The 23,743-nt window shown below is 42.0% G+C and overlaps 1 protein-coding gene across 1 annotated transcript in view; it reads left to right on the top strand.

The window, feature by feature from the left end:
* The first annotated feature begins 561 nt into the window (after positions 1-561).
* The window catches only part of pygb (phosphorylase, glycogen; brain), a 116,438-nt gene continuing 93,256 nt past the window's right edge, over positions 562-23,743 (top strand). Inside the window, exons 1-4 of the mRNA XM_041214438.1 lie at positions 562-935; positions 13,346-13,447; positions 20,689-20,767; positions 23,407-23,510. Coding sequence (XP_041070372.1) covers positions 693-935; positions 13,346-13,447; positions 20,689-20,767; positions 23,407-23,510 — 528 coding nt within the window. The 5' untranslated portion in view covers positions 562-692. The remainder of the gene's footprint in view (positions 936-13,345; positions 13,448-20,688; positions 20,768-23,406; positions 23,511-23,743) is intronic.

A 23,743-nucleotide genomic window follows, 5' to 3' on the forward strand; every position in this document is an offset into this window, starting at 1 on the left:
AATCTATCTCAATTTATCTCTGGGGGTGGTCTGATCTATCTCGCTGCTTTATATGACACCATCTCCCACTGTTTATGTGGGGTACAATGTATTTCATTCCCCAGATGAGGGTGCAGTCTTTCTTACTGTTTGCACAGGGACCCAATCTGCTTCATTCTCTAATCATATATGAGGGTGCAATCATTTTTCGTTGATATGAGGGTGAAATCTATCTCACTGTTGTTAATATGGGAATGCGGTCTATCTTTCTGTTTATGTAGGGGGATGCAATCTACTATTGAGTATATGGGGATCAATCTGTTTCACTTGAGGGTGCAATCAGTTGTTACGGGGCGTTCCCCCTGTATCACCGTTTACACGGGGATGCAATCTGTAATCTCGCTCTCTGCGATAATGCACCAGGCGACATATCACTGCGCATTTACTGGGTGCCCCCAACACTTCTTGATGCAGTATGATGCGGTTTTCCCTGTAGTGTCGTTTGAAATAGGATAGGCTCGCAATTGTTTTCCATTTTCTGCCTTTCTCCCTCCCCCTTCCTGTGCCCAGTGCGCTACGTACTAAGTACGTCTCGTAGCAGGAAGGACGAGACGCAACCAACGATTCGATTTAGTCCGAGCTGAGCCGGAGTCCTGTGTGGACGTTTGACTCGTCCTGCTTTCCCAGAACCTCCTCCCACCAAACGAGATACCATGGCCACCCCACTGACAGACTTCGAGAGGAGGAAGCAAATAAGCGTGAGGGGGATCGCCGAGCTCGGGGACGTGGTGGAGTTGAAGAAAAGCTTCAACAGGCACTTGCATTTCACACTGGTCAAGGACAGAAATGTCGCTACCCCTCGGGATTACTACTTCGCTCTGGCTCATACTATCCGCGACCACCTGGTTGGACGGTGGATTCGCACGCAGCAGTATTACTACGAGAAAGATCCCAAGGTGGGTAATGGACTGTAACCCAAAAACCAAGCCCAGTCATGTCCTCTCTTTGGCGGGGATCATTGCATCTTCCGCTTATCAACTCGCTTGCACAACATTGCATTGGAAATGTATTCCTCCGTTGCAATTAAAGTGTGCAAGAGCGAGAGAGGAACTTTCGATAATTGTTATGCAAAAACACCCATAGCTTCATGGTCAAATCTGTTTTAAAACGGTTGAACGTTGATCTAAAAAGACGCCCCCTCAAGTATTCAAATGTTTTTTTCACATTCCACTCAAGTATCAACCAACATGTTCTCTGGTTTATTTGTTTTAAATCCTCATCTTGCAACACAAAAGAAAATGGTTTATATAATTTGGAGAGTTATAGTGAAATCGTGGATTTTATATTAAAAAAATTCCACGAAGTTTTCAATTCTCATTGCCTAAACAAGTACCCCGTTGTGATCCAGTATGATGCAGCCCTTAAATACTCTGAAATAGTTTTAAGTTCGTAGTTTGACGTTAGTTCTAGCGGGACAGGCATAGATTTGGCCTGAAGTTGCCTTGTGTAGTTTTGGTGTAATTTGGATGTACAGTAAACCTTTAAGGGAATGGCCCATAGTATACACGCATTTAGAAAAATACTCCATTTACTCTGCTACCCTGATTAGAACCATAGAATGGTTACAGTTAAGAGGGAGGTCATTCTGGCTCCCTGCAAGAGCAAATCAGCTAGCTCCACACCCGGGCCCTTTCCCTATTGCCCTGCATTTTTTCCCTTTAGGTGCTTTTCCAATTTCCTTCTAAAAGTCACAATTGAATCTGCCTTCACCAAACTTGCAGGCAGTGCAATCCAGATCAAAACCACTTGCTGTGTAAAAATGTTTTTCCTCATGTTGCCATTGATTTTTTTTTGCTATTCACCTTTTATGTTGGTGTCCTCTGATTCTCAACCTTCTGCCAATGAAAATTGTTTCTCTCTCTGCCCTGTCTAGATCCCTCGTGATTTTGAACACTTCTATCAAATCACCTTTCAACTTTCTCTTGAAGGAGAATGGCCCCAACTTCTCCAATCTATCTAATTAACTGAAGTCCCTTACATCTCTGGAGCTACCTTGCCAGCCTTTTCTGCAGTCTCTCCTTTACATCCTTTCTGAAGTGTGGTGCCTAGAATTGGACGCAGTGCTCCAGTTGAGGCCAAAAGTGTTTTATAAACATTTGTCATAGCTTGCTTGCTTTTGTGCTCTGTATTTATAAAACCCAAGATCCTGAATGCCTTTTTAACTGCTTCTCAACCTGCTCTGTCATTTTGAAAGACTTATGTTTGTACAATCACCCCCTTAAAATTGTACATTTTAGTTCTTATTGCCTTTCTTTATTCTTCCATCCAAAATGTATCGCTTCACAATTCTCTGCATTAAGTTTCATCTATCGTGTGTCCACCCATTCCACTAGCTTTTCTATGTCCTCTTGAAGTCTATCACTACCCTCCTCACATGTCACAAGTGTTGTGTCATCTGCAAATTTTGAAATTGTGCCCTGTACACCTTCAAGTCTAGGTCATTAATATTTATTGAGAGAAGCAATGATCCTAATACTTATCCCTGGGAACTGCATTGTATATCTTCCAGATGGAAAAAGAACATTTGCCAATACTCTGTTTCCTGTCACTCAGCCAACTTTGTATCCATGCTACAACTGTCACTTTTATTCCATGGGCTTCAACATTGCAAGCAAGCCTATGTGGCACTTAATCAAATACCTTTTGGAAGTCCATAAACACATCAACCATTATTATGCTGACCAACCTTCTGTTACCTCATCAAAGAAACTCAACTAAGTGAGTTAAACACAATTTCCCATTATCAAATAAAAACAAAGTGCTGGAAATACTCAGCAGGTCTGGCAGCATTTGTGGAGAGAGCAACAGAGTTAACGTTTCAGTCATTACCTTTCATTGGAACAGGGAAAAGTTAGAAATGTAATAGTTTTAAGGAGATGAAAAGGGGAAAGGTGGAAGAAAAAATAAAAAGGATGGTCTGTGATTGGGCTGAAGATGGGAGACAGTAACCGACAAAAGAGTTGGTGGGAATATTCAAAGGGAACGTTAATGAGACAAGTAAAGAAACAAAAGATGGGTCCAAAGGAGGTGTAATGGCAGAATAGTGAATAGCCGCCATCCAAAAGCAAAAATGAGAAAAACAAGGTTAAGGCCAAAATCTGGAGAGAAAATAAGACACAATCATGGGCAGAGATTATGGGCTGAAATTGTTGAACTCAATGTGCCCAGAAGACTGTAAAGTGCCGAATTGAAAGATGAGATACTGTTCTTCAAGCTTGTGCTGAGCTTCATTGGAACTCTGCACTAGTCTGAGGACAGAGATGCCATGTGAGAGCAAGGTAGAGAATTAAAATGGAAAGTCACTGGAAGCTTGATCATGCTTGTGGACTGAGTGGAGGCGTTCCATAAAATGGTTATTCATTCTGCATTTGGTCTCCCTGGTGTAGAGGGAATTACATTGCAAGCAGTGAATCCAGTGTACTAAATTGAAAGAAGTACATGTAAATTGCTGCATCATCTGGAAGGAACATTTGGGGCCTTGGCAGGTGAGGAGAGTGAAGATACAAGGATACGTGTTGCATCTCCTGTGCTTAGATGTTAATAGGATCCAAGCCAGTTGGTGAAGTTGAAACCAAGACACAAAGCTTTTCTTTATCAAGAGAGTTTGTTGACTTTGTTCAGTCTTGCAGCTCTCCTCCCACACACAGCATCACAGCTATCCTCTATTTCTGTGTTCAAAGTACTTAATTAAACAATGCCTTTCACTTGTGTATTTTAACCATACAATTAACATATTAATGTTAGATGGAAAGGTGCCATGGGGTCTTTGGCATGATAGAGGAATGGGCCAGGGCATCACAGAGGGAACAATCCCTACGGAATGCTCAGAAGGGAGGGGAAGTTGTGTTTTGAGGTGACATCATGCTGGAGCTGGCGGAAAAGGTGGAGGATGATCTGTTGAATACAGGGGCTAGTGGGGTGAAAGGTGAGGGCAAGGAGAACCCTATCATGGTTCTGGGAGGTTAGGGAAAGGGAGAGAGCTGAATTGTGGGAATTGGGTTGGACATGGTTGAGAGCCCCCTCAACCATATTTGGGAGGTGGGGATCCTCTGTTAAGGAAAAGAGGACACATCAGAGGTGCTGGTATGGAAGATTACATCATCAGAACAGATGCAATGGAGACTGAGAAACTGGGAGAATGGAATGGAATCCTTACAGGGTTCAAGGTGTGAGTGCATGTACTCAAGGTAGCTGTGGGAGTCAGTGGGCTTTCAATTTGGGTTGACTGCCTATCCCCAGAAATGGAGACAGAGAAGTCAAGAAAGGGAAGTGGAGAGTTGGAGATGGACTATGTGAAGGTGAGAGAAGGATGGAAATTGGAATCAAAGTTGAAGTATTCCAATTTGGGGCAAGAGCTGGAAATGGCACTGATACAGTCATCAATGTACTGGAAAAAAAAGAGTTGAGAGGAGGGGTGTCAAATAGGACAGGAAAAAGGAATGTTCTACATATCCCATAAAAAGGCAGGCATTGCTAGGACCCACACAGGTACTGTACCCATAGTAATACTTTATTTGGAGGAAGTAAGATGAGTTAAAAGATAAGTTTAATCAGAGAACAGGTTTGGCCAGGTGGAGGAGGGTGGTGTTGATGAAAACTGGCTGGATCTCTACTCAAGGAAGAAGCGGAGACTATTCAGGCTGTCCTGATGGGGGTTGGAGGTGTAGGGAGACTGGACATCCATGGTGAAGAGGAGCTGGTTAGGGCCAGGCAATTGGAAATTCAAACTGACAAGAACATCTGAAAAGCTACAGAGGTAGATGGGAAGAGACTGGACAAGAGGAGAAAAATTATAGTCAAGGTAGGAAGAAATCAGCTCAATGGGGCAGGAGCAGACTGAAACAATAGATCTACTGGGATAATCATGTTTGTGCGTATGGAGAAGGAGGTAGAATCAGGCTGATGGTGGTTTGGGACACAATTCAGGTTGGAGGCTGTGGAGGGAAGATCTCCAGAGGAGATGAGTCGTCGACAGTCTTGGAAACAATGGCTTGATGTTCTGTGGTGGGGTTATGGTCCGGGGTGAGTTGGGTAGGAAGAAGTGTATTCAAATCTGTGAGAAGTAATAGAGAGTGATTTCAACCACCCTAATATTAACTGGAATAGAAATATTGTGAAAGGCACAAAGGGAGCAGAATTCTTAAAATGCATTAGCCAGCATGTTGCATAATGGAAGATTATGGCCAGCGCCTCCCAACTTCCTTCCTTACTTCCTTCAGTATCTTTGGATGCAGCGCATCTGATCCTAGTGACTTAACAACTTTAAATGCACCCAGCCTTTCCAGTACTTCTAATACTCTGCTTTATCAATTTTAGCCCATTCAGTATCCTCTTCTTTCACTATGAATTTGGCAGCATCTTCTTTGCCACATATAGATGTAAAGTACTCGTTTAGTATCTCAGCCATAACCTAATTCCATCCACGGATCCCCTTTTTGGTATCTAACCAGCCCCACCCCTCCACTCACTACTTTTTTACTCTTTATATGTCCATAGGCTTCTGGATTCCCTGTTATGTTGGCTAGCCTCTTTTCATGCTCTCTCTTTACCCACCTTCCCCCATCTGCGCATTCACAGGGCTGAAACATGGAGCTGTGCATGTGAAGAATTGCCCTGGCGGGAAGCCTTTTGGGTTCCCAACACCAACCCATTTTTCCCTGTCCTCCCATGAATTGTTTTGGAGGACCAATGAACCTGCTGGAAGGAACTACTGAACCTGGGTTTGAGGATGCTATGTTTTATCTGCTGTATGTTGTCCGTCCCTGTTCTATTCGAAGTCCCAGCTCCTCCCTCCAGTTGGGAAGGGAGCAGAGGTCTAATGGTATTCTATAACTGTTCGTCAGAATGTATACAATTATCTGGGGTGACCTCAGATTCTTCCTCTCTCCCCTGTGGTGAAATATCTGTCTATAGTCATGGAGTCATAGAGGTCTACAGCACAGAAAAAGGCCTTTTGGCCCATCAAGTCTGCGCCGGTCAAACAAGTACCTAACTGTTCTAATCCCATTTTCCAGCACTAGGCCCATAGCCTTATATGCCATGGCATCAGCGAGTTCTCCACAATGAGTTTGCTTTCAGGCCATTGATTGAGATAACACTATCCTGACCCAATTAGCGTTGCAGCATTATCAAGTTACTGCAGTTTAAGTGACCCAAAATAAAACCAGAATTGTGTTTAAATACTAGGAATTCATTTATCTCCCATCTTGTGTTTTCATTTTAAAATAAAAGGAAGAACTTGCATTTATTTAACATCTTTCACAACTTTGGTGTATCTCAGGTGCTTGACAACCAATTTATTTTTGAAGTGTAACCACTATTGTAATGTAGGAAATGCGACAACCAAGTTGCACGCAGGAAGGTCCCACAAACAGCTATGAAATAAATCATCAGATGATTTTTTTTTTAATTGCTTGAAGGATAGTTATTAGACAAGACACCTAGAGAACTCCCCTGCTCTTTAATTAATGCTGTTGGATCTTTTATGTTCACCTGAGGAGGTAGACAGGGCCTCAGCTTATTGCATCAAAGGATGCTGTATGGTTGTCACTTCAGCATTCCCTCAATACTGCACTGGGAGTGCTAGGCTAGATGTTGTGCTCAAGTCTCTGGAGTGAGGCTTGAACCCTGACTGGGGGAGCTACTTCTGAGCCAAAGCTGACAGTAAATTATGATTGCAATTGTTGCTGAATCATTGTGGATTGGAAGAATGTAAATATTTGCCTTACATGGTCTTAATCTAAATGTCTTGGCCTCAAAACTAACCACCCATGAAAATTAACCTCCGTAGGTTGAGAGACTAGAAATGCTTGTGTGCAGAAGAGAACCTGGTGTCTAGGCAGATTTAATAATTTAAGTGGTCTACCGTATTCATGTGCTTCTTATCCTTGAACTGATTAACAAAGTCTCCTGTCTCTGAATGTTTGTCTGGATTATTGTATAATGTGCATTCACTGTTAGATAAACTCCACCTTTGCACTAATTGACCAGTATCTTTATGTAAACATTTTAAAATGATGAACGCCATGTCTTGGCACTTCATTCAAGCTTTGCAAGCTATAAGATATAGAACTCAAATTATTTTCTTTTTCATCCAGAAACACATACTGTCTTCTAACATTCTGCAGTGCCAAGTTAACGTAATGACTGAAGACGCTTTCTCAGAAATGTGATTTCATCTGTTTTAAATATCATTTTCAAAACTTCCCTTCCAACTGAAAATGTCTCACTTTGACTGCATTAGTGCAAACTGCATTACTGAAATTTGGAAACACAAGTTTAACCAAATTGTTAGAATGATAAGACACTTGGGAGTTGAAGTTGGATTTCAGTTGAGAGGGTTTAGCTGGATCACTTCCAGTTAATGGAAAAGCTGGGTGTTGACTTCATTCGGCTTGTCTGCTGATTTAATTGCTAGCCATTGGTGTGTTGCTGCAGTTGAACTTGGCAGCTCTGGGCGTATGATAAAGAGATGGTTTCTATGAAGAAAGATTTGCATTTACATCACAATTTTCATTTCCTTAGGGCATTCTAAATTGCAGCACAGATAATTAAGTAATCTTGTAGTGTGGTTACTGTTACAATGTACTAAAAGCATCAGCCAATTTGCACAGAATATGGTTCCACAAACAGTTTTTGTGGTATCGGTTGATTCTTAATATTGGTCAAAGCACAGAAGAGAGCTCTCTTGCTCTTCAGTTGGTTCCTCGGGATCTTTTACGGCCACCTGATAGAGCAGCCTCTGTTAAATGTCTCATCTGAAAGTCAGGATCGCCTCAGTACTGCACCTGAGTGTCAGCCTGGATTATGTCTTAATTCTCGGGTGGAACTTTGAACACATGACCTTCTCACTTAAAGGTGAGCTAAAATTGTTGTGACACTCAAATGATTTACATTTTTGAAAATTCTTTGGGCTGATTTTGAAGCAATATTCATCAGTTTTCACAAATGTATTGAGAAAAAGGACATATTTAAGAAGGAACTAAGCGATGCAGTTGGTCTTCTACTTAATTTGGAAATTTAGAGAACTGATGCTTGTTCTTTTGCAAGATTTGCTCTGTATACTCTTCTGCTTCGCTGAGGTCAAGGATTTATCTTTGCAGCTGTAACATTAAGGTATGTAATGTTACTGGGTCAAGTTGGCAAATGTTTTCTAGGACACTATGTAGCATGGTTTGGGCATTTGTTTGAAAAGTTTCGTTCAAATAACTTCCTTTCAAATGAAAATCTTTTGTGAATTCAGAGCAACAGGGCTTGAATGGATACCTTGGTTCAAATCAACACACACAGGAGCAAACATAGTAACCAGGAGTAGGCCATTCAGACCCTTGAGCCTGTTCCACCATGCAATTAGATCATGGCTAACCTGTATCTTAACTCTAAATATTTACCTTGATTTCATAACCCTAGTTTACCCTTGCCTAACAAAAATCTATCTATCAATCTATCTTGAAATTTTCAATTAACCTCACCTCAGGAGCTGTTTGAAGGAGAGTTCTATCTTTCCACTATCTTCTGTGCTTCCTGACATCTGACCTAGTTCTAATTTTAAAGTTATACTCCTCTCCTCTGGACTGCCTCACCAGAGAAAATAGTTCCTATTGAATTGTTTAATCATCATCTTAGACACCTCAGTTAAACCATACTTTAATCTTCTATACTCGAGGCTTGGTTTAATCTCTCATTCAAAGGACAGTAACTCCAAAAGTGCTCCCCTCAGTACCACACCGGAGTGTCAGCCTGGATTGTGTGCTGGTGTCTCTGGAGTGGGACTTGAACCTGCAACCTTCTAATTTCTGCAGTAGTGATACCACTGAGCTGTTGCAGGATATTTTAGCTTGTGTGAAGGGTATAATTCAGGATGTTAAGACTCCAGCTGATATTTCCGTAATTTATTGGGCCACTCCTTTCAAAAGATTATGCTTTAGGTCACTAGATGGAACATAGACAGTGTGTATTCTTTCAGAGCTAGTCAGTTTTACATTTTGACCAGTGATAACAGAACAACTTTGTTTGAATAAAAACAAAATACTGCGGATGCTGGAAATCTGAAACAAAACACTGGAAAAACTCACCGTCCAAGGGCCCAAACACTCCTTTCAGGTGAAGCAGCGCTTCACTTGCACATCCTTCAATTTGTTCTACTGCATCCGCTGCTCCCAATGTGGTCTCCTCTATATTGTGGAGACCAAATGCAGGCTGGGTGACCACTTTGTGGAACACCTCCAATCTGTCCGCAAGCATGACCCAGGCCTTCCTGTCGCTTGCCATTTCAGCCCACCATCCTGTTCTCATGCCTACATGTCCGTCCTTGGCCTACTGCAGTGTTCCAGTGAAGCCCAACACAAACTGGAGGAACAGCACCTCATCTTTCGATTAGGCACTTTACAGCCTCCTGGATTTAACAATGAGTTCAACAACTTCGGACCATGAACTCTCTCCTCCATCCTCGCCCCTTTTTTTTAAATCCCCTTTTTTTCTACATTCATTTTTATTTTGTTATCCATTTTATTTTCATTCAGTCACTTATCTATGGTTTTATCCCTTTTTTATCCTCCCCTTCTATCCCATTTTCTGCCTGTTTTTCCCCCCCACCACTGCCCCATCCCCTACAGGGCCATCTGTTACTTGTTCTATGATGTCATTTCACACAATGCTACGCTTGTTCTGCTATTAGCATATTCTGCTTTCTTACCTTTATGTCACTATCAGCACCTCTTTTAGTGCTAATCACCACCATTGACATTCCCTTTGTCCTTTAGTTCATGACATCTTTGTCAATCCCTCCTTTGTCCCCACCTATCGCTGGCCTTCTATCCAGCCTCACCTATCCCACCCTTCTTTAACAGTATAAGTTGCATTACATTTCCATGTCTCTTCAGCTCTGAAGAAGGGTCACATGGACTTGAAACGTTAACTCTGTTTCTCTCTCCACAGATGCTGCTAGATCTGTTGAGTTTTTCCAGAATTTTTTGAACTTTGAATAATAGGGTGGATAATTTGCTTTCACTTAAAAATGCAAGTTCTTTCTTTTTATAATGCTTTAACAATGCCCTAAAACATTTTACAGCCTATGCAGTACTTTTAAGTGTGGTCACACAAGGGCAGGATTCCTGCTTGGGAATGATTTTGGCAGCAAGGGTACGTAAAGTACGATGGGTGGCTAGCCCACTGCCAAACTGCCCACTACCAACCTACCCACTCACCCCCAACCTGATCCCCATAAAAAGGTAGGTGGACAGGCGCTGAGATCAGCAGCCTGTCTGCCATTTTTAAATAATTAATGGGCAATTGAGCTTCTTATTGAGCCAATTGACCCAATATTGCACTGCCCTAGATGTAGGCAGTTGTGGGAAGGTTGTTTTCAACTTTGTGAACCAACTGGGAAGGAGGGGGATGCATTTCATTCAGGGTGTCCTGTGAGTACATCAGCGCACACACACACACAAACACCACCACCACCACCACCCCCCACCCCCCCCCCCCCCCCCCCCCCCCCCCCCCCCCCCCCCCCCCCACCCAACTTGTTTCTAACCTGCATGGCCTCCAGGACTCACCCACACCACTTTTTCCTCTCAACCCCTCCGCCTCTAGGCTCCCTGATCCCTCCCTATTCAAAACCACAGGCTTACCCGGGTCATGCCTGTCTGCATCCTGGAGCCTACTTGCAGCTACGTGCGTGTTGCTGCAGGGCAGGCTTTTTTAAAAATCGGTTGCCAGGTGCGTGACATTTGCAATGGGGGTTTACTGGCAGTGTGCTATACACCCCACCTCACCCCAGTGAAAGTCAGCCCCAAGTGTGAACAGGCTATTGATTTTGGAGTGATGTCACAGCCGGCCAGCCTCCTATCTTCAACATTGCATCCATTTCAAGCTCCTTCAATGAGGAGGTGTAGAAGTAAGTTCTAAGGAGCATCTAAAAAGAGGAAAGAGGCGGTGAGGTTGAGTGAGGGAATTACGAAGCTTGAGGGCCTTGGCAGCTGAAGGGCATGGCTACCACTGGTGAAGCAATTAAAATCATGGATGTGCAAGAGGCATTGGAGGAATACAGATATCTCAATGGATTAAAGGGCTGGAAGAGATTCTAGGAATAGGGAGGCGGCAAGACCATGAAGGAATTTGAAAACAAGGATAAGAATTTTTAAATGAAGACATTGCTCAATCAGTGTAGGTCAGCGAGCACAGGAGTGACTGTTGAACGGGACTTGGTATGAGTTAGCATACGGGTGGCAGAGTTTAGAGTGAGCTAAAGTTTGTGAAAGATGGCATATTGGCAAAGAGAGCATTAGAATGCTCAGGTCTAGAGATAAAAAGGCATGGACGAAGGTTTCAGCAGCAGATTAGTTGAAGCAGTGGCAGAGTGGGTCATGGTACAGATTTGGGAGTGGATGGTCTTGGTGACGGCCTGTATATGTGGTTGGAAACTCAATCTTGGATCTAATACAATACCAAAGTTTGTACAGTCTGGGTCAGTCTCAGATGGTTGCCAGGAGAGGAATGGAGTTTGTAATAGAGACCAAAGGCATTGACTTCAGTCTTCCCAATATTAGTTGGAAGAAATTTCTGCTTGTCCAGCACTAGATGATTGATAAATATTGTGACAAATTCAGATGTTGTGGAGATGTCGAGAGAAGTAGTGTTGACGTAGAGCTTATGTGTGGAATTTTAAATTGTGTTTTCAGATGATATCGCCAAGGAACAATATACAGATAAGAAATAGGGAGTGTTAAGAAAAGCCATTGCAGTGATTCTCTGGCTACAACTGAATAGATGAGAATTCCAACACCCCCCCCCCCACCCAACCCCCAACCCCTGGGCTAGATAATGAAGGAAAGGCATCAAAGGAGGATGATGTGGTCAACAATACCAAAGGCTGCAGAAGGTCCAGAAGTATGAGATATGATAGTTCACCACAGTCACAGAGGATGTCGTTTTTGATAATTCTTGGACAGTGAATAAAAAAGCAATATTTCTTGTTACTCTGGCAATCATGTGACCTAACTAAAGAGAATGCTTTTTGTCTTTTTAAAAAAAAAGCTAAGAACACTAAGATGGTTGACAGCTTAATAGGGTATGATTAACTAACCCTTTAGGTGTTTCGTTTAAATGACATTGATGCTTTTTCTCTCAATAGGAAGCATAATTTCAATTAGACATGCTGTTCCCTCATGAAGCATAACAGAAAAGTGCACCTGAACAGACAGACGGGCCCCTTGATGTGGGTGGAACCATTAAGGAATGGTGGCAGCCTCCTGCCAATGTGCCAGAGGAACATCCTGCAACACTGGATCTACTGGGCTGTGAGGGCACAGCTGCATGCCATCCTGCAGAAGGGTTCTCCTCTGCCATGATGGTCTGACAGCTGTGGCCATCGTGTATTTTGTATTATTTACGAGTCTTCAGAGGGCACCCTCCATCTTGAGGCGTCCTTGCGACCTCCCACCTACAGAGGCTGCACCCACGTTACCTGGTCGAACTGCCAGCTGCCCAGAACCTCAGATGCTCCCATTGGCCCTGCTTGGCTGTGGAGCCTGCCTACTGTCCTTAATTGGATGGAGCACCTGGTGGCAGCATCTAAATTGGCCTCTACTCAAATCTCCTTCATGGTCCCTCCACGATCACCTCCAGGTTCCTGTCCCAGAATTCGGCCAAGTTTTGGGATCAGGACCCTGCAACTAAAATTCAGTCCATGTTTTCCAGATTATTAATGCAGGTCTCTGGATTACAGTTATGTAACCATTATGTTACTGTATCCTTTGCTGTTTTGAATAGTTGTTTCTTGGAGCCCAATGCTGTTGTCATTTGAAGTTTTGAAAGCTAGTAAATGTTCCTGAAATGTTTTTTATTAACCCACAAATCTTCTACAGGTGTTTAAAACTTTAATCAACATCTAAGACAGATTAAAGCAAAAAAACTGCGGATGCTGGAAATCCAAAACAAAAATAAAAATACCTGGAAAAGCTCAGCAGGTCTGGCAGCATCTGCGGAGAGGAACAGAGTTAACGTTTCGAGTCCAATGTGGACTTGAAACTTTAACTGTGTTCCTCTCCACAGATGCTGCCAGACCTGCTGAGTTTTTCCAGGTATTTTTATCTAAAACAGATTATCTAGCCACTATCTCTGTTTTTGGGACTTTTGCATGCACAAGCGAACTGCCGCATTTCCTAACAGTGACTACGCTTCAAAAATTCTTAATGTAAAGTGTTCTGGGTGCCCTGAGGTCATGAAAGGTGTAATATAAATGTAGCTCTTCTGTCATCATTCTTCACTGCTGTAGTAAACTGTTTTGCCCTCCTGTGTTTTGCAGCGCATCTACTACCTGTCTCTGGAGTTCTACATGGGCCGAACCTTGCAAAACACAATGGTGAACCTGGGGCTGGAAAATGCGAGTGACGAGGCCATGTATCAGGTATGGTGCCTGACAACAGTGCAGTTAGCTAGGTTTCAGTATTCTATTACCTACTCTGGACTGCAGTATAATATTACCTAGTTCATATTCAGCAATTTGATGCATAGACTTGATAGGCAAATGTGAGATTATAGGAGCCTGTTATTGGTTAGGTTGAGGTGTGTTCAGGCTACTTTAGGATTATATAGTGAAAGGTAATGGTGCTGTAATGTTTTTTTTCACAATGCTGTTTCATTATTGTTATAAAATAGAGACAGTTTAAATAAGTTACATTTGTATTTGAGTATTAGGAATGAGCTTTAGCTTTAAAGTTTAAGTTTGATTTTGTATTTCTGTATCTGTATGTTAAGAAAATTTTAGTTTCACTTTAAAAAGGTGCTTGCATTTCAAATGAGAGTTTACAACTTAAGTTAAGCAAACACGAAGAGTGGAAGAATTGGGCTGTTGCCTAGCAGTAGGAGACCAGAGAGGCAGGTCCCTCCCACACACACAAGAGAGAAACAGTAGTTTTGGTTTGGAAGCTGTGTAGGTCAGTTGGTTTTTGAAAGTTGCTGCCAGGAGAGACTGGAGTAAAGGGGACAGATAGCCAGTCTCAACCTAAAGAAAACACCCTGAAGACTAAGAGCGGTGGAGACACAAGATAAAAGAACTCGAAGAGTGGAGACACAGGATAAAAGAACACAAGGAGAGTGGAGACAGGATAAAAGCACGAGGAGAGCAGAGAGACACAGTAAAAGAACACGAGGAGAGTGGAGACTCGGTAAAAGAGTGGAAGGAGAGAGGCGGACACAGGATAAAAGAGCACAAGGAATGCGGCGGAGACACAGTAAAAGAGCATGAGGAGAGCGGATGCACAAGATAAAAGAACACAGAGAGCAGAGACATGGTAAAAGAGCATGAGGAGAGTGGTGGAGACACAGGATAAAAGCACAAGGAGAGCAGCGGAAACGCAGGATTAAAGAGCGTAAGGACAGCAGCAGAGACACAGGATAAAAGAGCGCAAGAAGGGCAGACCTGCATGAGAAGGGCAGCGGGAGATAAAAACCAGCGGCAGAGAGCCCCTTCAACCTGTTTCTACCTGTCAGAGCCAAAGTGTAATGACACAGGAAAACAGGTGATTGGTGGGTAACTCTTCCGTGTCTCTTGATTGGCCAGGTGGTTTAAATCAGGAGACATTATTACAGCTTACAAGTACAGTTAAGAAATTCTTTAAAATATTTAACAGCCTAATTAATTAAATAGAATAGAGATGGCTGGGCAGGCGATGTGTTGCAGCTGTAGCATGTGGGAGCTGGTGGACGCCAGTGTGATCCACAGTGACCGCATCTGCAGTGAGTGTTAGCTGCCCGAGGAACTTTGGCTCAGACTTGATGAGCTGGAGTCTGAACTGCGGACACGTGACACATCAGGGAGGGGGCAAGTTACCATGACACTGGTTCAGGAGACAGTTACACCCTTAGATTAATTACATCAAATTTGGACCATGGTCAGGGACAGGAGGGTGTGACTGCAAGTGAGGCAGGTATGGAGATCTTGAACTTAGCTTTGGAGGAGCCTTAGCCAGTACTCTTATCCAATAGGTATGAGGTTCTTGCTCCCAATGGGGACGAGGGCATAGATGGCAGGGAAGATGAGTGAACTGACCACAGCACCGTTCAAGTCGGGAAGAAAAGAGTAGTAATAGGGATAGCATAGTTCGGGGAATAGATACTGTTCTCTGCAGCAAAGACAGAGTCCCGAAGGCTGTGTTGCCTACCTGGTGCCAAGATTAAGGACATCTATTCTGGGCTTGAGAGGAACTTGGAGTGGGAGGGGAAGGATCCAGTTGTTGTGGCCCATGTAGGTAGCAATGACAGGTAGGACTAGGAAAAGGGTTCTGCTGAGGGACTATGAGCAGCTCGGGGCTAAATTTAAAAAGCAGAACCACAAGGGTGGTAATCACTACTTACTACCTGAGTTACGTGCAAATTGGCATAGGCTAAATAAGTTAGAGAGGTAAAACAAAAACAGAATTACCTGGAAAAACTCAGCAGGTCTGGCAGCATCGGCGGAGAAGAAAAGAGTTGACGTTTTGAGTCCTCATGACCCTTTGACAGAACTAGTTCTGTTGAAGGGTCATGAGGACTCGAAACGTCAACTCTTTTCTTCTCCGCCGATGCTGACAGACCTGCTGAGTTTTTCCAGGTAATTCTGTTTTTGTTTTGGATTTCCAGCATCTGCAGTTTTTTTTGTTTTTAAGTTAGAGGTAAATGCGTAGCTCAAAGATTGGTGTGGGAGAAATGGGTTCCGATTCATTGGGCACTGACACCAATACTGGGGAAGGAGAGAGCTGTTCCGTTGGGACGAATTTCATTTGAACTATGCTAGGACCAGTGTCCTGGCAAATCATATAACTCTGGTTGTAGATAGGACTTTAAACTAATAAGTGGGGGGAGGGTTCAATTTCAATTGGCAGGAGTAACATGGAAGATGAATTTGTAGAGTGCATCAGGGTTTGTTTCTTAGAGCAAAACGTGGCAGAACCTACCCGGGAACGGGGTATTTTAGATCTAGTAAGGTTTAATGAGGTGAGAACAATAAGAGATATTATAGTTAAGGATCCTCTAGGGGGGTAGTGATCAGAATATGGTGGAATCTCAACCTAACATCGGTCATTGGGAAAATGCTAGAGTCCATTATTAAGGAAGAAATAGGACGTTTTAAAAAAGCTTAATGCAATCAAACAGAGTCAACGTGGTTTTGTGAAAGGGAAATCATGTTTGATAAATTTGCTAGCATTCTTTGAGGATATAACAAGCAGAGTTGATAAAGAGGAACAGGTGGATGATAGTGTTTTTGGATTTCCAGAAGACATTCGCTAAGGTGCCACATAAAGATTATTGCACAAGATAGGAGCTCATGGTATTGGGGTAATGTATTAGCATGGATTAAGGATTGGTTAACACACAGAAGACAGAGTCAGGATTAATGGGTCTTTTTCAAGTTGGAAAGATGTAACAAGTGACACAAGGATCAGTCCTAGGGCCACAATTATTTACTATCTATATTAGTGGCTTAGAGGAGGGGGCAGAGTGTAATGTATACAAATTTGCTGATGATACAAAAATAGGTGGAAAGGCATGTTGTGATGAGGACATATGGAATCTGCAAGGGGATATAGATAGGTTGAGTGAATGGGCAAAAACTTGGTAGATGGAGGTTAATGTAAGAAAGTGTGAGGTCATGCACTTTGGTAGGAAGAATCAAAAGGCAGACTATTATTTAAATGGAGAGAGACTCCAAAAAAAGTGCAACACAGGGATCTGGGTATTCTTGTGCATGAAACACAAAAGGTTAGTATGCAGGTGCAGCAAGTAATTAAGGCAGCAGATGGAATTTTGGCCCATATTGCTAGGGGGCTGGAGTTTAAAAATAGGGAAGTCCTGTTCCAGTTGAAGAGCGTGTTGGTGAGGCCACACCTGGAGTACTGTGTACAATTTCGGTCCCTGTATTTAAGAAAGGATATACTGGCGATAGAGACAGTTCAAAAGAGATTCGCTAGGCTAATTCCTGGGATGAAGGGGTTGATTTATCAAGAACAGCTAAACAGGTTAGGCCTTTATTCATTAAAGGTTAGAAGAATGAATGGTTATCTTATTGCAACTTACAAGATTCTGAGGGGGCTTGACAGGGTAGATGTTGAGAAGATGTTTCCACAAGTGGGGGAATCTCGAACTAGGGCACATAGTTACAGAATAAGAGGACACTGATTTAAAACTGAGATGGGAAGGAATTTCTTCTGAGTATAGTGAATGTCTGGAATTCTCTACCCCAGAGAGTTGTGGAGGCTATATCATTAAAAGTATATAAAGAGGAGATAGATTTTTGAAATATCAGGGAGTTGAGGGCTATGAGGTGCCAACACGAAAGAGGAGTTAAGGCTTGGGGCAGGTCAGCCATGATCTTGTTGAATGGCGGGCAGGCTTGAGGGGCCAAATGGCCTCCTGCTCCTATTTCTTATGATTTTATAAAATTCAGGGGTTCATGTACATGGACTGTGTACTTACTGTGGATATTAAAGTATAAGATAGCTTTTGTAACTTGTGTTATCCTTACAAATCTATATATCTGTAAAGGTATGGCTGTGGATGTAGGAGTATTGTAATATAGTTCATCTTTTCTTGAATAAATGTTTTGTTCTTTTGTTAAAAGTTCATCAGCTGACTCCTGTGATTCTGTTCAGTAGTTACTCTCCATGTATCTAAACACATAAAAGTTAGGATCCATCAATCTGGGTTCCACTCTGGGATCAGGCTTGTCCGGGGGTAACCTCGGCTACAGATCATAACATGACATATGGTTTTCAATTCCATTGCTTATTCAAAAGACCTTGGCCTATTACATATAACTGTGAACAGGAAGAAAACCACCTTTTTATTTTAAAATGAATCTGTTCTGTTTTTGACAATATTTTTTGAGGAAGGCAGGTATAAGAGGATTGTGTCCTTCGTTTGATCGGTTGCATCGTGTTCAAGATGAGATTTTTTTTTTCTGTCCCTCATTCACCCACCTATTTGTGATTATTTTTCACTTTCTTTCTATCACTAGATCTCTCCTCTTTCCATTCAACTTTTGAGCTGAGCCTCAAACACGATATATCACCAAGACAACTGTTTAATTTCACATCTGCAATATTGTCTCTATTTCAGGTTTTTGGTCTCCTGAAGACGAACCCTGATTTGTGTGAATCTCTTACTGTCCATATGCTCCTTGCTGCCAATATATTTAATTGGAATTTCTCATCTTCAGTTAACAAATCGTCTTCATGCCTTCCTCTGCAATCTCCCCCAATTCCCAGCCTTTACCCTGTGGATCTCTGTCCTTCTGTGTATTCCCTCCATCTGAGCTATCTTTAGTTTTCAGTCATCTTGGTCTGACTCTCTGAAAACCCCTTTCTGAAAACTTCCTCCATTGCTACTTCCCTCCCAATCTATTAAAAACTTCCTCAAAACTTCTTTATTTGCTCCCACCATACTGTTTGGTCATCTACTGTTCAGGGCCTGTTTTACTTCTGTGAAGTGACTTGTCTCAACAATTTGGGTTTACTGTTTGCCTTTAATGTAGTAAAACATCCCAGGCCACTTTGCAGGAATGTAAACCAGACAAAGATTGACACTAAGCTGAAGAAGGACATATTAAGACAGGTGACCAAATGCTTGTCCAAGGAAGTAGGATTTTTGTGAAATGTCTTAAAGGAAGAGAGGTGGAGAAGTTTAAGGAGAAATTTTAGAACTTGGGATATAGACAGTTGAAGATGTTGGAGTAAAGGAAGTGGGAGATATACAAGTGCTCAACATCAGAGGAACTCTGAGTTCTCAGAGCTTTTCCTGGTTGCAGGAAAAGGGAAGAGTGAGACAATGAAAAATGAGAACTTTAAAATTATGTTGCAACTGGACCAGGAGCCAGTGTAGGTCAGCGAGCTTATTTATGAACATAAATTCATGGAAGGCCAGCCACTGTTCTTACTATGTGAGTTAGGTTAACATTGGAGCTGAATACTTTTTTATTCTACTTATAGGTATATATTTCTGCTAATAACTTAATAAAATTATTTTATAGCTTTAGAATAGTGTTAGAGAGATTACTGAAACCAAAGATTGATTTTAGCTCCCTTTGACCATAGTGCTATAAAAGTCCCATTTTGAAGCATATAAATGAACCAATTAATGTAACAAATTAAAGTAATCTCCAATCGCATAGACAGTGCTCATCTTTCTGTCCTAAACTCTGTTGGAACCTGCAGCAATATGCTTAGGTGTTCCTCAATATTTTTTTGGTAAGCGCAATTCCCAAGCAGCAATGAGCAACCTAAAGAGGATTTTAATCCAGCACTAATATGTTCATTACTTAGGAAGTTATATTGATTTATTCAACATCCAGAGCATTGAGATTCAGCACACAGTTTCACTAGCCAAGAGCAGTCATTCCAGCTAATGGTCAGAGAAACCGCACTGGACTGCACCTCCAATAGAATCTCACAGCACAGAAGGAGGATGTTTGGCCCATTATGCTCATTATGCCGACCCTCGGAAAGAGTTATCCAATTATTCCTATTTCCTCCACTTTTTCCCATTGCCCTGAAAATTTCTCCTTTGCAAGGATATATCCAATTCCTTTTGAAAGTTACTATTGAATCAGCTTCCGCTACCCTTTCAGGCAGCATGTTCCAGATTTTTAAAAAAGTGCTGCATTTTAAGAAAAACAAAATTCTCCTAATCTCCCCCTTGTTTCTTTTCCCAATTATATAAGATCTGTGCCCTCCGGTTGCTGCCCATCTCTCCCCATGCTCCCCATCAGTAGAAACAGTTTCTCCCCATCTATTCTCTTTGTAACTTTCAGCACCTCTATTAAATCTCCCCATCAAAGAGTCAACTTAGGCATGATGAACCGAATAGCTTCCTTATGTGGTGTATAAGGGGAGGTACACCTCTATCAGAAGCCTCCTTCTAACTGCAGGTGCTGCCCCAGCTTTTTCCTGACACCCTGATGGCCCTGTTTGCACCCCCTAAGTCTTCCCTACCCTCCTCACCCTGGGACCCCTTAAACTTACTTTGTCCTCTGTTCCCAGGACTTGGGCTTAGGCATGTTGGTGCACTTATTCTTCAGTCCATTGCAATCTCATTGGCTGGCAGCTCTCTAAGGCGGGGCTTTCTCTCCTGAGTGAGGGCCGGAAGTCCCACCTGAAGCCACTTAACACTCATCCTAGGGTGAAATGGCTGCGGGGATCTTGAGTCGGTGGGAATGTGATGGCAGGAGGAGAAACCCTGCTATCTGAAAAATTCAGGCTTATGAATAGAGGAAATAGAAAAATGCACAATATCATCTTTGATCTGTAGTAACGAAATTGTGTCTCTGCACTGTTCTTGTTTTTTAAAAATATTTGGTCAGAGAAAAGCTGGGCAGGCGAAAGGTTACTTTTACCCTTGCGCCAATTGTAACTCAAAGTGAACAGGAAAAGGGGCACAAAAATAAAACATGCTGGAATAGTTCTGATGAGTGGTCATCACCTAAAACATTAACTCTGTTGCTCTCCACAGATGTTGCCTGACCTATTGAGTATTTTATGTCTTTATTTCAGATTTCCAGCATCTGCAATATTTTGCTTTGGTATTAGCAGGGAAGGGGGAGTTTCTTTATAGCAAAGATTAAATATTTAATCCTTATTTGGTGAAACTTTTATTTCTCGTTCCTCCAACTTCTAGCTGGGTTTAGACATTGAAGAACTGGAAGAAATTGAAGAAGACGCTGGACTTGGCAACGGAGGTCTTGGTCGACTGGCAGGTAGTTAAAGTTCTCATTTGACAGGAGTTCGTAAGATCTATTTCCAACGTTTGTGCATGCACATAACAAAATGTTTTAGAATTTAGTTTGAGAGGGAGCTATTTGAATTCTATTCCTTCCTCTGGTCTCCTCACGTTTGTGCAGATAAACTTCTGAGACCTGTGTTCACACTCACTGTGGAGTTTGCATTAATATTGTGACTCACTGTGGGAGATCTGGGATTGCATGACATGTCATCAATGTGCCTACCTCCTGTCTCGCTTCCAGTTGGTAGCAATTTGTACAAGTCTTGATCCCAAGGAGCAAATGAGAGTGGCTTAAAAGCAGAGTAAGCTTTTTAATAGCTCTGAAATGGGCCTTTTTTAACATCCTTTCTAACTGCTGATTGGGACAGCCTAACAGTAGCTACTTTCTGCAGTTCTCCTGATTCATCGTTGAAAAAAATAAAGGAAGAAATTGCGTATGTATAGTAGCTTTCACAACCTCAGGCTGTCCTGAAGCATTCTTCGGTCAATTAAGTACTTTTTTTGAAGTGTTGCAGCAGCAAATTTCCACGTAGTAAGGCCCCACAAGCCACAATGTAATAAATTACTAGATCATTTGGGGGTATGTTGGGGACAGCTTAGATGTTTGTTGAGGGATAAATATTGGACCTGAACTCCTGGAGAATTACTGCTTTTCTTCAAAATAGTGCTGTGGAATCTCTTGCCTCCAGCCTAAAGGTCAGATGGAGCCTTCATTTAATGTCTTATCTGAAATAAAAATGGCACCTTCACCAGCATGGCACACTCTCAGTACTGCTCTGGAGTGTCAGCCTAGATTTTGTGTTGAAGCCCTTGCTAGAGCAGGATTTGGATTCACAACCTTCTGACTCAGAAATTAAATACTACTACTGGGAGTTCTCTTAGTCTCTTAGCCACGTTCTGTTCTCAATAAACATTGCCAACAAGCAGATTACCTGCTTATTGATTTGATTGCCATTTGTGGGATTTTGCTATTCCGCAGGGATCAGGTAGCCTGTCCAAGTCCCCGATCTTTTACCTTGTCCAAGTGGCATCTCGCCATGAAAATAATTCATTGACACTTTTTTGCTACTTGCATTTAGTCTTCATTTTTATCCTGTTTTCTTTTAATGACCCATAAATGCACCATTGTAAGTAGAAAGAAAAGTTTGCATTTAGAATGTGCCTTTAATGGCATCAGCATATCCCAAAATGTTTCGCAGCCAATTGAATGCCTTTGAAGTAAAGCCACGGTTATGACGTAGGAAATGTAATGGCCAATTTTCACACAGCATCTTTCACAAACGGCAAAGTGATAATCTTGTTTTAGTGACTTTTGTTGAGAAATAAATAAATTGAGAAGATTGGAGAGAACTCAACTGCTTTTCCTCAAAATAGTGCCCGGGCTCTCTCACTTCCACATGAGAGATCAGGCCTAGCCTTGGTTTACCATCTCATCAGAAAAATGGCATCACCTGAAACAGGAGCACTCCCTCAGTAGTGCACTGGGTGTATCAGCTTAGATTTTGTTTGGTGGAGCAGGACTTGAACCCACAATCATTTAAGAAGTAGAAGCAAGAGTGGACCATTCAGCCCTTTGAGCCTGCCCCCTATTCAATACAAGCATGGCTGATCTTCTGACTCGAATGCCAGAGCACTGATGAGCTGGAGCTGACACCTTGGGGCAGAGTTTCTGTTTGGTTACAGTTGCGCTCCAAAGTATGCTAGTTTCCCAAAATGAAATTGTGGTATAAAGTTCTGCCCAAACTAATTTATTTGTCGCTGGACATAAAATCTTCTATGAAGCAGTGCAACCAGGCAGTGTTTTAGAATATAATTTGTTTGCTTACATTATAAAATATTCGTTGATGTATTTGAGTGGTAACTTGGTGCAGTTTCATTTATTACAGCTGGAAATAGGCCTATCGTTAGAAATAATGGGGTAGAAATTTATTTAAAGCGGTGGCACAAAATGGGAGGTATCGGGTTGGCCACCTGCTATCTGCAGCACCTGATGTAATTCTATTGGCTACAATGGAATCAAAAATTAATGCTGTGTATAAAAGGTGGCTGATCTACTGTCGTCCGTTTTGGGAGCCCTAGATGAATTTCTACCCTAGATTTGATTGTGTCTAGTCCACAAGTAAACTGATTTAAAATAACTTAAAAAGAACAGAGCAATTTTACTCGTTTCATTGACACACAGTTGTCAGTTTCCTAATTTTATTTTAAATTATTAAAATGTAAATGTTGGCGTCTTTGTGACTAAAAACGTTCTTATTTTTAAGAGCCTTCTCAAAGGCCCAAAGAGGATTTAATTGGCAGAAACACTCTATGGTAATTAATTTGAGCTGGGGATGTGGTCAGTTTTGTGGGTAGGGCCAACTTCCAGCACAATTTTTTTTTCTAAACCAGCTCGAAACACCACACGAACTCCAATTGCATCGTGTGTAATTTGCGCTTCAAATTCTTCGAACTATTTGCGCTGGGTTGACCAATTTCAGACAAATTGCACTCTAAAAGCCAGCACTAGACTCTACCCCTTCATTTGTAACATGGTAACCTATCATTGAAAAATGAACATACCAATAAACCAATGCTGGCACTTTTGCTTATTATTTTTATTCTTGTATTTAGCCTGTTTCCTTGATTCATTGGCCACACTGGGTTTGGCAGCATATGGCTATGGAATTCGCTATGAATTTGGTATTTTTAATCAGAAGATACATAATGGCTGGCAGGTGAGTTTGCTGGAATGATTAAATTCCCTAATGATCTATTGAACAAAAGAGTCAAAAACAAGCATATTTGTTATTGCTGTTGGACCACTCCACAACTAACAGACTCTATCTTGTGTGTTAGAACTCGGGTAGTCAGCTGGTGAAGGATAGAACACTGAAGTCTAATCTTTTGGCCTTTTTTATATATAGAGAAACACATTGCGTATACACCTCCAACCAAAAATCCTTCTTTC

The sequence above is a fragment of the Carcharodon carcharias genome, chromosome 2 (genome assembly GCF_017639515.1).
Source record: "Carcharodon carcharias isolate sCarCar2 chromosome 2, sCarCar2.pri, whole genome shotgun sequence".
NCBI classification, from domain to species: Eukaryota; Metazoa; Chordata; class Chondrichthyes; order Lamniformes; family Lamnidae; genus Carcharodon; species Carcharodon carcharias.